A 19,135-nucleotide genomic window follows, 5' to 3' on the forward strand; every position below is an offset into this window, starting at 1 on the left:
GTGTTGAAGGGTGAAGGGTGCTGGACTCTCACATGGCTGACTGTGGTTCGAGTCCTGGACCTGGCAGCTTGCTTTCTCACTTCCTCCCTCCCTCCCTCCCTCTCTCCCTCTCTGGTCAAATTAAAATAAATTAATTAAATTAAATTGAAACAATTATTTAAAATTAAAAAATAATTTTTTTTTGACTGGTGCACGTGCGCTCGCCAGAAAGGCAGAGAGACAGAAAGCAAGAAATCACCATACCGCAATACCTTCTTCTCCATTCTCTTGGGATCTTGGGCACACATGCGCCCGGAGTGAGTTTAGTCCACTGGGTCCGGGACTCGAACAGCAGTCAGCTACATGGGAGTCCAGAGACATAGCCATTAAGCCAACTGCTGGTTCCAATAAGTTAAACTTTATTTTTATTTTATTTTATTTTTGAGAGGTTTTTTTTTTTTTTGCCATAGGGCGTGTGTGCTCGCTAGACAGACAGAGAGAGACAGAAAGCGAGAAATCACCCCCAAGGGGGGATGGCCACGCCGCGATCCCTTCTCCTCCATTCTCCTCTCAGGATCTTGGGCACGCATGCACACGCGCCCGGCATGGGTTTTAAGCCACCGGGTCCAGGACACGAACCGCGGTCAACCACGTGGGAGTCCAGTGACATAGCCATTATGCTAATTGCTGGTCCCCCAATAAGTTAAATTTTAAAGGGAAAAAAAATTGCTACCTACTGGACCCAAATTTCTTTCTTTCACAAGTGAGAGAGATGGCACCACTAGCAGGGTTCCAGTTCTGCAAGCAACTCCTAGCTAGCCTTAACCATCCCTGGGTCATGGGCATGTACATGCATGGCATACTGAGAGAGGTCTCCCAACACCAACCAGGAATCCTCCCATGTGGGTCAGCCTCATAGTACATTATGTTTTTCTGCTAGACCATCATCCAGTTTCCCTTTCCTTTCCCTCAGCTTTGTTGAGGTATAATTTATAACTAAATATTATATACACTCAGAGTGGACAACACTTTTTATTTTTTAATTTTTTTTGGAGAGGTTTTCGCTGTAGGGTGTGTGCACATGCCAGAAAGACAGAGAGATACAGAGAGACAGAAAGCAAGAAATAACCCTCTAGGGGGAATGGCCACGCCACAATCCCTTCTCCTCCTTTGTCCTGTCAGGATCTTGGGCACAAACGCACACGCACCCCGCGTGAGTTTAAGCCACCAGGTCCAGGACTTGAACCGTGGTCAGCTACATGAGAGTTCAGTGACATAGCCATTATGCCAACTGCTGGTCCCGACAACACGTTTTGATACATGTACACAATGCAAAATAACCACCTTAGTCAAATAAACCTATCCTTTACCTCACATAGTTACCCTTTTGTGTATTTGATTAAAACACACAATCTCTCAGCATATTTTGAGTTTATAGTGTATTATTATTAACTATAACTACCATTATATACATTAGGTCTCCACCACCCAGCTCTGGCAACCACCATTTTTAAAAAAAATTTTAGTATAGGGAACCAGCATAGCGTAATGGCTATGTCGCTGGATTCCCACGTGGTCGACCACGGTTCGTGTCCCGGACCTGGTGGCTTAGAACTCACGCCGGGCACGTGTGCGTGCGTGCCCAAGATCCTGAGAGGAGAATGGAGGAGAAGGGATAGTGGCGTGGCCATCCCCCCTGGGGGGTGATTTCTCGCTTTCTGTCTCTGTCTGTCTCTGTCTGTCTGGCGAGTGTACACGCCCTATAGTGAAAACCTCTCAAAAAAATATTTTTTTTTACTATAGAGCACATGCTCACAAGGAGAGAGAGAGAAACTCCTGGAGGGATAGGCACACTACTGTCCCTTCCCCTCTGTTTTTGTCTTGGGATTTTGGGCACACAGCCCAGCTTCTTAGCAATAACCTTATTTTTTTTTTTAGAGAGAGATTTTCGCTATAGGGTGTGTGTGCTTGCCAGAGAGACAGAAAGCAAGAACCTCCTCCCCCCAAGAAGGATGGCCATGCTGTAATTCTTTCTCCATTGTCTCAGGATTTAGGGCATGCATACACACCTGTCCAGCGTGAGTTTTAAGCTGCTGGGTCTGGGACTTGAACTGTGGTTGACTACATGGCAGTCCAGCAATCTAACCATTAGGTCATCTGCTGGTTCTGGCAAAACTTTTCTATTCTGAGTTCAACTTCTTTAGATTCCACATGCAAGTGACATCGTGTAGTATTTATCTTTCTGTATCTGGCTTATTCACTTAGCGTAATGTCCTCTAGGTTCATCCATGTAGCAGAGTTTTCTTCATTCTTAAGGGCTGAATAATACAATTCCATTGTATGTATACATCACATTTTATCTATCTATTAATGACCCTTGGGTGGGTTCTATCTTATGGTTATTATAAATAATGCTGTAAGCATCAGTGTACAAGTTTTGGTGTGAATATATATTTTTGCTTCTCTTGAATATGTATTTAGGAATGGAATTTTTGAGTCATAGCAACTCTAGTTTTTGTTGTTATTGTTTGTTTGCTTTTTAGAATTATTTAATTTTATTTATTAGTATCATTTTAAAACTTTTTTTTTGAGAGGTTTTTGCTATATGGCTTGTGCTCGCCAGACAGACAGAGATATAGAGACAGAAAGTGAGAAATCACTCCCCGGGGGATGGTCATGCCGCAATCCCTTCTCCATTCTCCTCTCGGGATCTTGGGCATGCATGCGCCCGGCATGAGTTTTAAGCCACCGGGTCCGGGACACGAACTGCGGTCGACTACGTGGGAGTCCAGCGACATAGCCATTACGTTAACTGCTGGTTCCCTCATTTTTAAATTTGACCAGAGAAAGAAATGGTAAGTGAGAAAGCAAGCTGCCAGGTGGGGAATCCAGGACCTTAACCATATGCCACCTGCTGGCACCCATAATAACTCATTTTAATTCCCAGTAGCAACATATGGTAGTTCTAGTTTCTCTACTCAAACCACGGTCGGCTATGTGGGAGTCCAGTGTCTTTAACCGTCATGCCACCTGCAAGCCTTTTTTTTTTTTTTTTTAAATTAATTTATTTATTTTATTCTAGCTGTCCTAATAGGTATAAAACAGTATCCCATGTTGTTTTAATTTCCCTAATGACTAATGACGCTGAGCATTTTTTATTGTGCTTATTGGTTACCGTATATCTTTGGCGAAATGACTATTCAGATATTTCGCCTTTTTTTATTTCCCTTTGCCAGCAGGTATATGTGCTTGTGGAGGTTTTGGGGGAGAAAGAGAAGGAAAATAAGCATACCCCTATGGGCATCGTCATGCCACAGTCTAGTCTCCATTTCTGACAGTGGAATTTTAGGCACGAGTGTATACAAGCCAGCATGTTTTTCAAGCTGCTTAGTCTAGGACTTGAGCTGCATGGTCAGCCACATGGGATCCTGCTGTCTCAACCACCATGCCACCAGCCAGCACACTTTGCCCATTCTTTTGGTTTTGTTTTTTAAGGTTTTTGCCTTAGTGCAGTGTACTTGCCAGAGACAAAAGGGAAAGTGAGAAATCACTGCCAGGGTGATGGTCGTGCCGTCTTTATCCTCCAGTCTCCTCTTGGGATTTTGGACATGAACCTAGTGTGCTCTTCAGGCCTTCAAGTCTGAGACTCAAACCTTGGTCAGCCATGTAAGAGTCCTTTATACCACTGGCTGATCCCCACTTTGCCCATTTTAAAAATGAGTTGTCTTATTATTATTGAGTTGTAAGAATTCTTTGTATAGTCTAGATTTAAGTCTCTTAACAGTTTGCAAATATTTTTTTTCCCATTCTGTGTATTGTTTGTTTGTTTTTTTTCCTTGCTTTCGAGCACAGAGGTTTTACTTTTGATGAAATAAGATGTTCTGCTTTATACTTTATCGTTCTTGCTTTTGGTGTCACATCCAAGATTCCTTTGTCCAACCTAAAGTCATAAAGATTTACCTTTATTTTTTCTTGTAAGTGTCTTTGGTTAATTTTTTGTGTGGGTTAGAATAAGGGTCTAACTTCATTATTTTGTATGTGACTTTTTTTTTTTTAAAGAATTATTTGATTTAACTTTATTTATTTATTTTAATTTGTCCAGAGAGGGGCAGAATGAGAGAGAGCAAGAGGCCAGGTTCAGGATTCGAACCATGGTTAGCCATGTGGTAGTCCAGAGCCCTTAGCATCATATCACCTACTAGCCCCTGTATATGACTTAAAAAAATGTAATAATCGGGCCAGCAGGTGGCATGGTGTTTAAAGGCACCGGATTCCCACATGGCCAACCATGGTTCAAGTCCCAGACCTGGCGGCTTCCTTTCTCACGTTCCCTCTCTCTCACTCTTTCTCACTTGTCCCTCTCTGATCAATTTAAAATAAATAAATAAAGTTAAATAAAATAATTATTTTTTAAAAAGTAATAATTATTTATGGACTGGTAGGTGGTATAGTGATTAAAGGTGCTGGATTCCCACATGATCGACTATGAGTTGAGTCCCAGACCTGGTAGCTTGCTTTCTTGGTTTTCCATTTCTCTCTCTGTCTCTCTCTGGTCAAATTAAAAAAACAACAACAACCCAAAAAAAACCAAACACCCTAATACAATTAAACAAATAATTCTTATTTACCTAAATAAGTAAATTATTTTTTATAATTTAATACTTTTTAATAATTTAATATTTAAATTATTTATTTAAAGAATTACTTATTTTATTTTTATTTTCATTTGCTATAGAGCATACACACTCACAAGAGAGAGAAAGTGAAAAATACAAGCTCCTAAGTCTGGGACTCAGATTACAGTTGGCCATGTGGGAGTCCAGCACCTTTACCACCACACCACCTACTGGCCCCTGTATGTGAGTTTTTGTTTACTTTATTCATGATAGTGCATGTCTGTGAGCATCAGAAAGAGAGACAGGGACCAGCAGTTAGCGTAATGGCTGTCACTGAACTCCCATGTAGTCGACCACGTGATTTTTTTTCATATAGGGTGTGTGCGGTCGCCAAAGAGAGAAAGAAATAGAGAAATTATCGCCCAGGGGGGTGGCCACACCACAAACCCTTTTCCTCCATTCTCCTCTTGGGATCTTGGGGTCACACACACACACACCCAGCATGAGGTTTAAGCCACTGGGTCCAGGATTCAAACTGCGGTCAACCATGTGGGAGTCCAGCAATGTAACCGTTACACAATCTGCTGGTCTCAGGAAAAAATCTCTCTTAAAAAAAAAAAAATTATGGGCACAGGGCCTGTAGGTGGTGTGATAGTTAAGGTGCTGGACTCTCTCACTGGCCAGCCACAGTTTGAGTCCTGGACCTGGCAGCTTGCTTTCTTTCTTTTCCTCTCTCTGTGTCTGCCTGGTGAGCATGTGGGCCCTATGGCAAATTTTTAAAAAGCTGGGACCAGCAGTTGGCATAATGGCTATGTTGCTGGACTCCCACATGACTGACCACAATTCAAGTCCTGGACTCAGTGACTTGAAACTCACACCAGGCCCATTTGCATGTGTGCTTAGGATCCTGAGAGGAGAATGGAGAAGGGATTGCAGCGTGGCCATCCCCCCTGGGGGGTGATTTCTTGCTTTCTGTCTGTCTCTGTCCTTCTGGTGAGCGCACGCGCCCTATAGCAGAAACCTCTCCCCCTCCCCCCCTAAAAAAAGTGGAGGTCGGGACCGGCAGTTAGCATAATATCTGTGTCGCTGAATTCTCATATAGCCGACCGTGGTTCGAGTCCCGGACCTGGTGGCTTAAACTCACACTGGGTGCATGTGCGTGGGGGCCCAAGATCCCGAGAGGAGAATGGAGAAGGGATTGTGGCATGGCCATCCCCCCTGGGGGGGGTGATTTCTCGCTTTCTGTCTCTCTGTGAGTGCACCCGCCCTGTAGCAAAAAAAAAAAGTGGAGGTGAACGCTATGACCCCAGCGCTAACAGCTTCAGGTAATGTCAGAGTGGCTGGGGCAGAAGCCGTAGGTGATAAGTGCTTTAGAGGAGCAGGGGTTTAAAGTGAGCTAGGGAAATTAGATCTGCAAGAAATACTGAGAATTAGGGCTTCTATTCTGAAATATGTGGCAAGTGGAATGATCTAAAACCTCTGCATGAGAATTCTTCAAGGGAAGCGATTACCTTAGAGGAAAGCTAGTAAATGCTGGAACGAGAGATAACAAAGTGGTGGATGCTCTAGGGGAGGTTAGCTCATCTCCCCTGGAGAATGTTTCTGATGACTTCTCTTAGCAAAGTAGTATGACCCTAGGTTAGTACCTTGCCTTGAGTCAGACCAGGCTTTGACTTTCATTTGGAACCTCCTCAGAACTGTGCCATTTGTATCTTTCTGTACTGCTCTGGAAACAAAATTGGTTTCTTATTTGGAATAAATAAGAAGCTACCTCATTTGACATTCTACCACAGACTGGAGTGGGAGGAGCCTGAGACAAAATTCCCTGGTTAACCATGCTGATACTATTTCAAGGTGTTTGAATTCAACCAGATGTGTATTGGCGAGGGGAGGAGTAATGAATTAAAGTCACACACACACACCAAGCAGCAAGTTCCCGTAATTTCTGTTTTAAAATTTGCAGGGAACATAGGATAAAGGAGAGAACTAGATGATTACCACCCACCCATCCCCATCTCACGTGGAGGGAAAACGTCATGTAATTGAGGGAAATGGGGAGAATCAAGGATGCTGGATTGTTAAATTCTGTAGGTACAGGCTTGATTCTCATGTGTAATGAGGCAGCCCACCTCAGTTCTCATCAGCTTTCTCGGAATCTGAGGCCAAAACAGCCAGATGCAGAGCAGAGAAAAATGGGGGCAAAGAATTAGCTTATCTGGACGAATCAGGCAGACTGAACTCTATTTGAAGAAAGAACAGAAACTTGAAGCGATTGAGAGTGACTCAATCAACGATCTCACTTTGAGCCTGATCTCTTTGACTCTAGAATCCTGGGGTTAGCCTGGGTCTGGAGGGAGAGGGCAGGCTGGTTCAGGTCAGATGTCAGACCACGTAGAAGGGAAAGACCAGTGTGAATATATCTATCATATAACCCAGGTAACCCACCCGTGGAGACTAGGTCATTTCACCTGAACTCCATGTCCTTGTCCTCGTAGATCTGTTAACCTAGCTTAGAGCTCTGCCTCCTAAGGTCCAAATTCTGCGAGGGCAGAAGAGTAGAATAACTTTTTTTTTTTTAAACCTCTTTTTTCTTTTTTAAAAGAGAAGTGTTTTTTGTTCTTTAGGGGAGATTTTTACTATAGGGTACGTGTCTTTGCCGGAGAGACAGAAAGCAATAAATCACCTAAGGGGAATGGCTACACCACAATCCTTTCTCCAGTCTCCTCTCAGGAGACTTCAGCTGCTGCTTTTCTCTGTTTAGACACATTTCTGTTTCCAGACCCTGTCTTGTGGCATCCATTTAGCGATGACCTGCTGACCTTCCTTTCTGTGGATAAGTTCAGTTCTTTGTTATGAGCAGGATTATCCAGTCTACATGTGGTAAGTGGGAAGAAGATCTTGGAGAGGAGAGGAAGAGAGCACTTGGACTTTAGTTTTTGTTTCGAAGATGTGATGATTATACAATTGTTCTCTGAGGTTTTCTAAATCAAAATTTTCTAATTATATGATTCTGGACAGAGTTGTTGCTTGTAGGAATCTTGTAGTGCAGAAAATGTAGTACTCATGTCATAGATGTCAGAAATGTAAGTTACTGTTCTCACCTTAGGGTAGTAGTGTCTTGGGAAGTCATGGAGTCATTAGAAGGAGTTTGCAGATAGAGGGCAGGTGGCATGGTGGTTGGGGGGCTAGACCTCCCATATGGCCGATTATGGTTCAAGTCCTGGACCTGGCAGCTCCCCCCCCCCGCCCCCATCGCTCTGTCCCTCTCTGGTCAAATTAAAAATAAAGTTAAAGAAAATAATTCTAAAAAAAAAGAACTTAAAGAAGGAGTTTACAGATACACATTTCAGCTCTCATTATGTATAGACTAAAGGTGCATCCCTCACCTTTATGTCCTATTGTTGTTGGCTATATTTAATTAATAAAATGTGAACTTATTTCAAAATATTGTTGAATGTATAGCAGTTGCTTGTCATTATAAATGTTTTCTCAGTTACTGTACTAAGCTCCCGGGGACCTAGTAAAGTTATAGATCCTAAAAGGGGTCTGCATAATGTAAAAGGTTGAGAATGTCTGCTGTAAGCCCTTTTGAGATGGAAGAATTCACACCTTGAGTCCTAGTGTAGTTATCAGGCACTGCATGTTTAAGAGAGAATGCTTGGAGGGCCCAGCAGGTAGTGTAGTGGTTAAGGCACTGCACTTCTACATGGCCCACTGCAGTTCAGGTTCCAGACTTGAGGGCTTAAAACTCACACAGGGCACATGTGCTTGAGAGGAGAGTGGAGGAGGGATTGTGGCATGACCATCCCTTCTGAGGGGTGATTTCTTGCTTTCTGTCTCTCTGTCTGTGCAGCAAGCACATGCACCCTATAGCAGAAATCTCTCCTAAAAAAAGTACAATTCTTGGAGAGGGAAAAGTTGTCAAGATTAAGTTTCTTCCATATGTCACGCACTAGAAAGTCACCCTTTTACTCATATATACTCTGAATCCTTTCCCCCAAGTCTGCTGCTGTTAACAATTCCTTTTCTGTGTTGCAGGAATACATATACGGTGTGATGTGTGTGTGTGTATGTATGCGTATATATATATATGCATTTTTTAAAAATAATTACTTAATTTTATTGTTATTTTGGTTAAATTTGCTATAGAGCACACGTAGTCAACAGAGCAAGAAAGAGAGAGACAGAGAAAGAGAGAAAACAAGCCTCCACAAAAAAAAAAAAGACTGGGAACCCGCAGTTAGCATAATGGCCATGTCGCTGGACTCCCACGTAGTCGACTGCAGTTTGTGTCCTGGACCCTGTGGCTTAAAACTCACACTGGGCGCGTGTGCATGCATGCCCAAGATCCCAAGAGGAGAGTGGAGGAGAAGGGATTGTGGTGTGACCATCCCCTTTGGGGGTGGTTTCTCGCTTTCTGTTTCTATGTCTCTCTCTGTCTGTGTGGCGAGCGCACGCGCCCTATAGCAAAAAACTCTTTAAAAAAAAAAAAAAAAAAGCCTCCAGATCTAGAACTTGAACCATAGGTGGCCATGTGGGAGTCTAGTATCTTAACCACCGTGGCACTTCTGGCCCATATGTTTTTTGGTTTTTTGTTTGGTTTTTTTTTTTTTAGAGGTTTTTGATAAAGGGTGTGTGCGCTCTACAGAGAGACAGAGACAGAAAGTGAGAAATCATCCCCCAGGGGAGATGGCCACACCACAATCCCCTCTCCTCCATTCTTCTCTCAGGATCTTGGGCACACACACACCCACCCACACGTGCCTGGTGTGAATTTAAACCACCAGGTCCAGGACTTGAACCACGGTTGACTACATGGAAGTCCAGTGACAGAGCCATTATGCCAACTGCTGGTCCTCAAGATGTATGTATTTTTAATTATTGGAGGGTATGAATGCTCACCCGAGAGAGGAGGAGAGAAAGCATTCCCCAACAGGGCATCGTCACACCGCAGTCCCTTTCCTGTTTCTCCATCTTGTTGTGATTTGGGGCGTATATGCCCATGCACCTGGCATGTTTTTCCAGTCACTGGGGCTAGGATTCATACTGAAGTCATTTGTGATCTGCTCCCTTAACCAATAGGCTATGGTTGTTGGCCCCTATATGTTTTGGTTTTTTTTTTTTTTTTTTTTGGAGAGGTTTTCGCTATAGGGCGTGTGCGCTCACCAGATAGACAAGAGACAGACATAGAGACAGAAAGCGAGAAATCACTCCCCAGGGGGAATGGTCACACCGCAGTCCCTTCTCCTTCATTCTCCTCTCGGGATCTTGGGCACGCACACACACGCGCCCGGCGTGAGTTTTAAGCCACCGGGTCCGAGACGTGAACCGCGGTCAACTACGTGGGAGTCCAGCGACATAGCCATTACGCTAACTGCTGGTTCCCACCCCTATATGTATTTTTAAATGTGTTAGTTTTTTTCTTTCTTCTCCCTCTCTCTTTTTAAACAATTATTTTTAACTTTATCTATTTATTCATTTTTAATTTGACTAGAGAGGGACAGAGTCGGGGGTGGAGGGAGAGAGAGCGAGCGAGCTGCCAGGTTCAGGACTTGAGCCATGGTCGGCCATGTGGGAGTCCAGCATCCCTATCCACCATGCCACCTGCTGGCCTCATCTTTCTTCTCTTTTTCAATGTTTCCTGTAAGGGCACATGCACTCAAAAGTGAAGGGGGGTGGAGAGAGAAAGTGAGAGAAAGTACCCCCTGAGGGAGCATGACCAAAGTGCAATCCCTTTTGAGATTTTGGGACCATGTGTGCATACACACCCACAACATGACATGGTTGTTTAAGCCTCTGGACCCAGAACTTGAACTTTATAGTCAGCCATGGCCATGTGGGATCCAGCCACCCCAACTGCCACAAGTCACCGCACTGCTAGCAAGCCCAAATGTGCTTTTTACTTTTTCATAGTGCCCTTATCCTCTATACATTTGGAGAATAGCCATATGGGGTTAGCAGGTGGCATAGTGATTAAGGGTGCTGGACTCCCACCTCGCAGACCACGTTTTAAGTCCCAGACCTGGCGGCTTGCTTTCTTTCTTTTCCCCTCTTTCTCTCTCTCTCTCTGTCCCTCTCTGGTCAAATTTAAATAAATACCAGTTAGGGACCAGCGGTTAGTGTAATGGCTATGTCGCTGGACTCCCATGTAGTCGACCGCGGTTTGCGTCCAGGACCCGGCGGCTTAAAACTCACGCCGGGCGTGTGTACATGTGTGCCCAAGATCCCAAGAAGAGAATGAAAGAGAAGGGATTGCGGCATGGCCATCCCTCTTGGGGGGTGATTTCTCGCTTTCTGTCTCTCTGTCTGTCTGGCGAGCGCATGAGCCCTATGGCAAAAACCTCTAAAAATAAATAAATAAATAAAGTTAAATTTTATTTTAAAGAATAGTCATATGTTTGGGACCAGCAGTTAGTGTAATGGCTATGTCACTGGACTCCCATGTAGTAGACCGCAGTTCGCCTCCCGGACCCAGTGGCTTAAAACTCACGCCGGGCACGTGTGTGTGTGTGCCCCCAAGATCCCAAGAGGAGAATGGAGGAGAAGGGATTGCGGGCTGGTCATCCACCCTGGGGGGTGATTTCTCGCTTTCTGTCTCTCTGTCTGGCGAGCGCACACACTCTATAGCAAAAACCTCTCAAAAAAAAAAAGAATAGTCATATGTTTGTTTTTAATTCTTTGTTTAATTTGCTAGAGGGGAGGGAGAGTGAGAAAGCACCACGCCATCCCTTCTGCATTCTTTCAGGATTTTGGGCACACACTATGTCCAGTTTATTTTTCTTTCTTAATTTTTTTTTTTTTTTTTAAAGAACTATTTAACTTTATTACACCAGGTCCAGGACTTGAACCTCAGTCAGCCATGTGGGATGCGAGTCCAGTGCCCTTGGCCACTGTGCCAGCTCCCGGCCCCTCATTTATTTTTTGAGAGAGATTTTTGCTGTAGGGCCTGTACATTTGTCAGAAAGACAGAAAATAAGAAATCACCCAGCCAGGGGGATGGCCACACTGCAATTCCTTCTCCATTCTCTTGGGACTTGGGGCACACATGTGCACACACACCAGTGTGTTTTAAGCTGCCAGGTCTGGGATTCAAACCACAGTCAGCTACCTGGGAGTCCAGCTATGTAATCATTATGCCATTTGCTTATCCCTCTTTTTTAATTTTAATTTTTATTTTTTTTGAGAGAGAGATTTTTGCAATAGGGCACGTGGACTCTCCAGAGAGAAAGAGAAATCACTCCTGCGGAAGATAGCCATGTTGCAATCCCTTCTCCTCCACTCTTCTCTCAGGATTTTGGGCAGGCATGCATGCACACATATGTGTCCAGTCTGAGTTTCAAGCTGCCAGGTCCCGCAATCAAACCACAGTCCACCACGTGGGTGTCTAGTGCTTTAACCACTTCTGGCCTGCCAGCGTGTTTTTTTCAGGCTGCCGGGTCTGAGATTCACATTGTAGTCAGCCATATGGGATTCAGCCGCCTTCACCACCACACCACTGGCTGGCCCAGTTTTTAATTCTTGTGATAAGAATCTGTCAGAAAATGTTTTCCTAAAGAATGGAAAATTAGGGACCAGCAGTTAGCGTAATGGCTATGTCACTGGGCTCCCACGTAGTCGACCGTGGTTCACGTCCCGGACCTGGTGGCTTAAAACTCACACCGGGCGCGTGTGCGTGCGTGCCCAAGATCCCGAGAGAATGGAGGAGAAGAGATCGCGGCGTGGCCATCCCCCCTGGGGGATGATTTCTCGCTTTCTGTCTCTCTGTCTCTCTCTGTCTGTCTGATGAGTGTACGTGCCCTATACCAAAAAATAAAAATAAAAAAACTTCTCCAAAACAAAAAAAAAAGAATGGAAAATTAAATGCAGCAGTCAGATCTTACCTTCACAGCTAACAGGGAACTTTCCTCAGGGTGAAGAAGGGGAGTACAGTGAAGAAGAAAATTCCAAAGTGGAGCTGAAATCAGAAGCTAATGATGCTGCTAATTCTTCAGTGAAAGAAGAGAAAGGAGAAGAAAAACCCGACACCAAAGGCACTGTAACTGGAGAGAGGCAGAGTGGGGATGGACAGGTCAGTACATACCACCCAGTCTTCCACCTGGGGACTAGAATAGGGGCTCTCAGCCCTGGAGGAGTAAGGAGCCCTTTATTTGTCCTTCAGGAGAGCACAGAGCCTGTAGAGAATAAAGTGGGCAAAAAGGGCCCTAAGCATTTGGATGATGATGAAGACCGGAAGAATCCAGCATACATACCCCGGAAAGGGCTTTTCTTTGAGCATGATCTTCGAGGGCAAACTCAGGACGAGGAAGTCAGGTAACAGCCCTCGCTGCTCCTGCTGCTGCCGTGTAGTATGTATGTAGTGTTTACTGTAAACCAGGCACTGGGCTAAGTGTCGTATGTGCGTTATCCCATTTACTATTCACCACATTTAAAGTAAGTATGTAATTATCCCTCTTGTACAAATGAGGAAAGTGAGGCTTAGAATATTTGGTATCTCTCAATATTTGGTATCCACACCCAGAGCAGTCTGTCTCCAGAACTCATCTCCTCTTATCACGCTTTGTCCTTCATGAATCTGAAACTCAAAGCAAGACCTCTGAGGTGTTCATGGGCTGCCTTTTAGGAGAGAGGTGTTTTAGAGGTGCTGAGCGTCTTAAAACCTTTTCTCATTTCTGCTCTGTTGTATTTGAGTCCAGCAGACCCTGAGGTGTTGTGACTCACTCTCAGGTTGGGGGAGGCCTAGTTCTTATAGTCTGTCTGGGAAGATGAGAGACTATATAAAGTTCCCACTCACTGTCTCCCTACTTGATGCCGTTTTATGAATATCTCTGCTTGACAGATTCTGCCAACCTAAGGCAATTTTCCTTGATTTTGTCTAGGCCCAAGGGGCGCCAGCGAAAACTGTGGAAGGATGAGGGTCGCTGGGAACATGACAAGTTCCGGGAGGATGAGCAGGCCCCAAAGTCTCGACAGGAGCTCATTGCTCTTTATGGCTATGACATCCGTTCAGCTCATAATCCTGATGATATCAAACCCCGAAGAATCCGGAAACCCCGGTGAGGAAACGTTGGAGTTTAGACTGTTGATATTTTTAGAGAAGAATTCTGCTTTTTGAAATGCCTTTCTAGCCAGTAAATGAATAGGTGAGGAATATGGGAAGCCTCCCTAATTATGGTTCCATTTATTTAATTTTTTTATTTGTTTCAATTTGTAAGTGGGCATGTGTGCTTAACAGAGAGGAAGAGAGAGAAAGCACCCCTCAGTGGGCTGTGGTCATGCCGCAGTCCCTTCTCTGTTTCTTCATTCTTTTGGGATTTGGGACATGCATGTTCATGCATGCAGTGTATTTTTCAAGCTCTGGGTCTGGGATTAAGCTGTGTGGTCAACCTCGCGGGATGTCGCTCCCTTAACCACCAGGCCATAGAGCTGGCCTTGTTTTTTCCTTAACAGTTTTTCTATTCTATTTATTTTTTTTTAGATTTGGGAGTCCTCCACAAAGAGATCCAAACTGGATTGGTGAGCGGCCAAATAAGTCCCATCGCCACCAGGGTACTGGGGGCACCCTCCCACCAAGGACATTTATTAACAGGAATGCTGCAGGTACTGGCCGCATGTCTACACCTAGGAATTACCCTCGATCCGGGGGCTTCAAGGAAGGTCGTGCTGGTTTTAGGCCTGTGGAGGCTGGTGGGCAGCATGGTGGCCGGTCTGGTGAGACTCTTAAGCATGAGATTAGTTACCGGTCACGGCGCCTGGAGCAGACTCCTGTGAGGGATCCATCTCCAGAAGTAGATGCTTCAGTGCTCGGTGGTCCTGAGAAAGAAGAGGCAGCTTCAGAGACACCCACTACTGCTCCTGACACTGTACCACCAGCCCCTGACAGGCCCATTGAGAAGAAGTCTTATTCCCGGGCAAGGAGAACCCGAGCCAAAGTTGGAGATGCAGTCAAGGTTGCAGAGGAAATGCCCCCTCCACCAGAAGGGCTGACCCCAGCACCTCCAGTACCAGAAACTACCCCACCTCCAGCTACTAAGACTGGGAACTGGGAGGCTCCCGTTGATTCTAGCACAGGCGGACTTGAGCAAGATGTGGCACAACTAAATATAGCAGAGCAGAGTTGGAGTCCTGGGCAGCCTTCGTTCCTGCAACCACGGGAGCTTCGGGGTAGGTATCGCCAGGTTGGTGGCTAGCTGTTTTCCCTTTGCATCATCAGGGTTAGATGTGTGATACTTAAGTGTCTCTAGAATGTGATGTCTGACAAATAGCTACCATGAACTGAGAGAATAAGATGGATTCATAGGAACGTTCTTCCATCCTCAGCCGTTTTATCTGTTACCCAAGAGTGTCCCACTCCTTACTGATCAGTCATTATTGAACTTTTGAGTACAGAATCCTTTGCTGCTCCGTGGGAAAAGTAAAAGAAAATGTTCTTACTACTTGAGCTAATGGTTAAATGTTTAAAGATAGAAACTTAAATGAATTTGGATCAGAGTCTTTACTTTGTTTGAAAGGAAAGCCTCTGTAATTTACTTAATCTTACAGAGACAGACTGCCCAATAGAACTTTCTACTGAGACATTGGGAATGTCATGACACATTTTTTAATGAAAAAACAGAAATATGTCATGATTTTCCCGATGACCTAAAATAATGATGGTCTTATTCTTTTTATTTATTTTTTTGCTATAAGGTATGTGCACTCACCAGAGAAAGATGGATATGGGTGGGGTGAGATATCACACTGCCAGGGGGGATGACCATGCCACAGTCCCTTTGCCTCTATCCTCTCAGGATTTTGAGAATTTTTTTAAAAGAATTATTTTATTTAACGTTTTATTTATTTGTTTGTTTTAATTTGACCAGAGAGGGACAGAGTGAGAGAGGGAGGGGGAAAGCGAGAAAGCAAGCTGCCAGGTCTGGGACTCAAACTGTGGTTGGCCATGTGGGAAGTCCAGTGCCCTTAACCACCACTCCATCTGCCGACTCGATTTTGAGAATTTTAATGAATGGGAATTGAAATAGCCACAAGTAGTTAATGGCTGTCATAGTGGACAGCATAGTTCTGGAGAACTGTGGAGTTTCTTTCCTATTGCTCTTGTTGCCCCTTTTGCCCATTTTGCTTTGTCTTCTTCCAGCCAGACAGACAGGGGAACATTTTCCTTAGTTCCTGAAACAAGTTAAAAATTGGATATCCTGGGACCAGCAGTTAGCGTAATGGCTATGTCGCTGGACTCCCATGTAGTCGACTGTGGTTCGCATCCTGGACCCAGCGGCTTAAACTGATGCCGGGCGTGTGTGCGTGCGTGCCCGAGTTCCCGAGAGGAGAATGGAGGAGAAGGGATTGCAGCGTGGCCATCCCCCCCAGGGGGTGATTTCTCGCTTTCTATGTCTCTGTCTCTCTCTGTCTTTCTGGCGCGCACATGCACCCTATAGCAAAAACCTCTCCAAAAAAAAAAAAGGATATCCTCATTGGACTGGGAGTTTCTGAACCCTTCTCCAGTGTAGGTGATTTTTGGATGTCAGAACCAGTGTAGCCTAAATGGCCTGGAGTTGCTCTATGGATATGGATAGAGTATGTTCTCATACTGATAGCTTTTTTTTTTTAATAATTACTTATTCAGTTTTATTTATTTATTTATTCATTTATTATTCTATTTTGACCAGAGAGAGAGACAGAGAGTGAGAAACCACACCGCCAGGTCCAGAACTCAAACCTCAGTTGGTCATGTGGGAGTCTAGCCCCCTTAACTACCATGCCTCTTGCCGGCCCCCAAATTCAAGAATTTTATTACTGTATTAAAGATGACGGGCGGGGCTGGTAGGTGGCTAAGGCCCTAGACAGTCCACATGGCCAGCCACCGTTCCAGTCCTGGACCTGGTGGCTTGCTTTCTCACTTTCCCTCTTTCTCTCTGTCTCTCTCTCTCTCGTTGAATTAAAATAAATTAATAAATAAAATTAAATAAGTTTTAATTTTAAAAAAAGATGATGAGTAGTGGGGGCAGATATCCAAATGCTGGTGCTGACAAGCAGCAGAGATGGTTTAAAGGGATTTCAGGTCCTTGTTATTGGTTCAAAAGAAGAAAAAGCCAGGGGGTTATGGTGGTTAAAATGGTTGGATCCCATATGGCAAAGTGCGTAGTTTGAATCCTGGACTTGGTGGCTAGAAGTGTATATGAGTACTCAAAATCTGAAAAGAAGAATAGATGAGAAGTTATTGCCATGTGATCATCTCTCCTGGGGTGGAGGGGGGTGATTTCTCACTCTCTGTTTCTCTCTGGTGAGTGTACATACTCTAGAGAAAAAAAAAAAAAGAAAACTGAAAAAAAAAAAAAGAAGAAAGCCATTGATTCTTCAACTTACAGTTTTCTTGGCAGCGTCTTGGGTTTCACTTGGGTTCCACTGCTCATCAGCAGTGACTTTTTTGCTGTATTACAGGTATGCCCAACCACATACACATGGGAGCAGGACCTCCACCTCAGTTTAACCGGATGGAAGAAATGGTACTGAAAGGTGACGGGAAGCGGGTAGATGGAGGAGGGGGCTGCATGTCAACCTGTTCGTGTTCACTGTGTAAACAAAGAGAATGTCTTTAAATCAGTTTTTGCATTGATTACTTGTGTTGCTTTGAGTCTCAGAAATATAGGGGAGAAGGGTTAGGCTCAAAACTTGATGCTTGTCATTGATCTTTTTTTTTTTTTTTAATTTATTTTGCATCCTTATTAAACACTTGTAAACATTTGCCATGTACTAAGTGTTTTGCACCTAAAGAAAGGTGGAACTTGATACTAGGATATATATAATCAAGTATAAAATAGTCCTCCAGAAGTTGTCTTCTTCAGGCCTCTCTTTTTATCTCAGGGTGTCCAGGGTGGTCGAGCCAAACGCTATTCATCCCAGCGGCAAAGACCTGTTCCAGAACCCCCTGCCCCTCCTGTGCATATCAGTATCATGGAGGGACATTACTATGATCCATGTGAGTTTTTTCTTATTGCTGGGGTAATTTTCTTGGCAGTGCAGAGTAAAAGACCAGTCTCCTGTTTCCTGAATTTCCCTTCTGACTTATAGTAGTTCTCAGATATTGTCTGGTTGCTGTTTTCTTCAAATGGAGAATTGAGAACATCATTTAAACTGCTTGGGGGACAAGGAGACTTGTTCAAGGGTTATGAAGAGTAAGTGTTTATGAGAGTCCCAATGTGATATCTTACAGTGCAGTTCCAGGGACCAATCTATACCCACGGTGACAGTCCTGCCCCACTGCCTCCTCAGGGTATGATTGTGCAGCCAGAGATGCATCTTTCTCACCCAGGTAAGCTTTGCACCTTGGCTCATGAGCTTCCTGTCTGTGAGGATGTGTTGGGGCACCACAGTCCTATCAAGTGCTGCTAGCCTGTGAGGCTATCCTTTCTGGCTGCTAGGGCAGCAAATGCTTGGGTCCGTGCTGAGCCTATTCGTGTTGTGCACATTCTTCCAAGCTATCTCACGAGAATGGTCTTGTCATCTTTAATTTGTGTTTTCCTCTCCATGTCCAGGTTTACATCCCCACCAGACACCTGCACCTCTGACCAATCCAGGCCTCTATCCCCCACCGGTGTCCATGTCTCCAGGACAGCCGCCACCTCAGCAGTTGCTTGCTCCTACTTACTTTTCTGCTCCAGGCGTCATGAACTTTGGTAATCCCAGCTACCCTTATGCTCCAGGAGCACTGCCTCCTCCACCACCTCATCTTTATCCTAATACACAGGTAAGATAACTAATGAGCAGATTTTTGTAGGTTACACAACCTTTAAATCAAACAGGAATGTGGTATGGAGAGAATATAAAGAATTTGAGAGAACATTCAGTGCCACTGATTGGCATGTGGTGTCAGGATGCCTCTTGGTGGTCAGGAATTAGAGATACATGTTACATAATTTCCATCATCTTTTTCTTTCTTTCTTGTCTTTTTTTTTTTTTTTTTTTTGCTGGAGATTGTGTGCACTGGGACAGAGAAAGATCAAGGGACAGAAACTGAGAAATCACCCTATAGGGGAGATGGCCTCGCTGCAGTCCCTTTTCTTCCATGTCACTCTTGTGATATTGGGCGGGCACACACACGTGCCCAGTGTGAGTTTTAAGCCACTGGGTCTAGGATTCAAACTGCGGTTGACTACATGGGAGTCCAGTGACATAACCATTATGCCATCTGCTGGTCCCCATTTTTTTTTTTAAGGTACAGATTTTTGCCATCGGGCACGTTCTCTTGCTGGAGAGACAGACAGAAAGCCAGAAATCACCCTCCAAAGGGGATGGCCATGCCGCATCTCCTTCTCTTCCATTTTCTCAGAGTTTTGGGCATGCACACACATAGGCCTGGCATGAGGTTTTTTGTTTTTTGATTTTTTTGGTTTGTTTGTTTTTTAGTTTTATTTTGATACAGGGTGTGTGCACTCGCCAGAAAGACAGAAAGAGACCAAGAGACAGAAAGCAAGAAATCACCTCCCAGGAGGGATGAGCATGTTGCATTCCCTTCTCCTCCATTCTCCTCTTGGGATCTTGGGCACGCA

General features: G+C 44.5%; 1 protein-coding gene across 1 annotated transcript in view; it reads left to right on the forward strand.

Annotated features, from left to right (window-relative positions):
- The window catches only part of CASC3 (CASC3 exon junction complex subunit), a gene marked incomplete at its 5' end in the record, with an annotated part of 25,786 nt that overhangs the window by 1,365 nt on the left and 5,286 nt on the right, over positions 1-19,135 (forward strand). The window contains 8 exon segments of the mRNA XM_006155926.2: positions 12,505-12,663; positions 12,754-12,905; positions 13,472-13,648; positions 14,071-14,756; positions 17,028-17,092; positions 17,451-17,565; positions 17,800-17,898; positions 18,122-18,333. Of these exon segments, the coding sequence (XP_006155988.2) occupies positions 12,505-12,663; positions 12,754-12,905; positions 13,472-13,648; positions 14,071-14,756; positions 17,028-17,092; positions 17,451-17,565; positions 17,800-17,898; positions 18,122-18,333 (1,665 nt within the window).

This window comes from Tupaia chinensis, unplaced genomic scaffold (genome assembly GCF_000334495.1).
Source record: "Tupaia chinensis unplaced genomic scaffold, TupChi_1.0 Scaffold000477_1, whole genome shotgun sequence".
In the NCBI taxonomy this organism is placed as follows: Eukaryota; Metazoa; Chordata; class Mammalia; order Scandentia; family Tupaiidae; genus Tupaia; species Tupaia belangeri.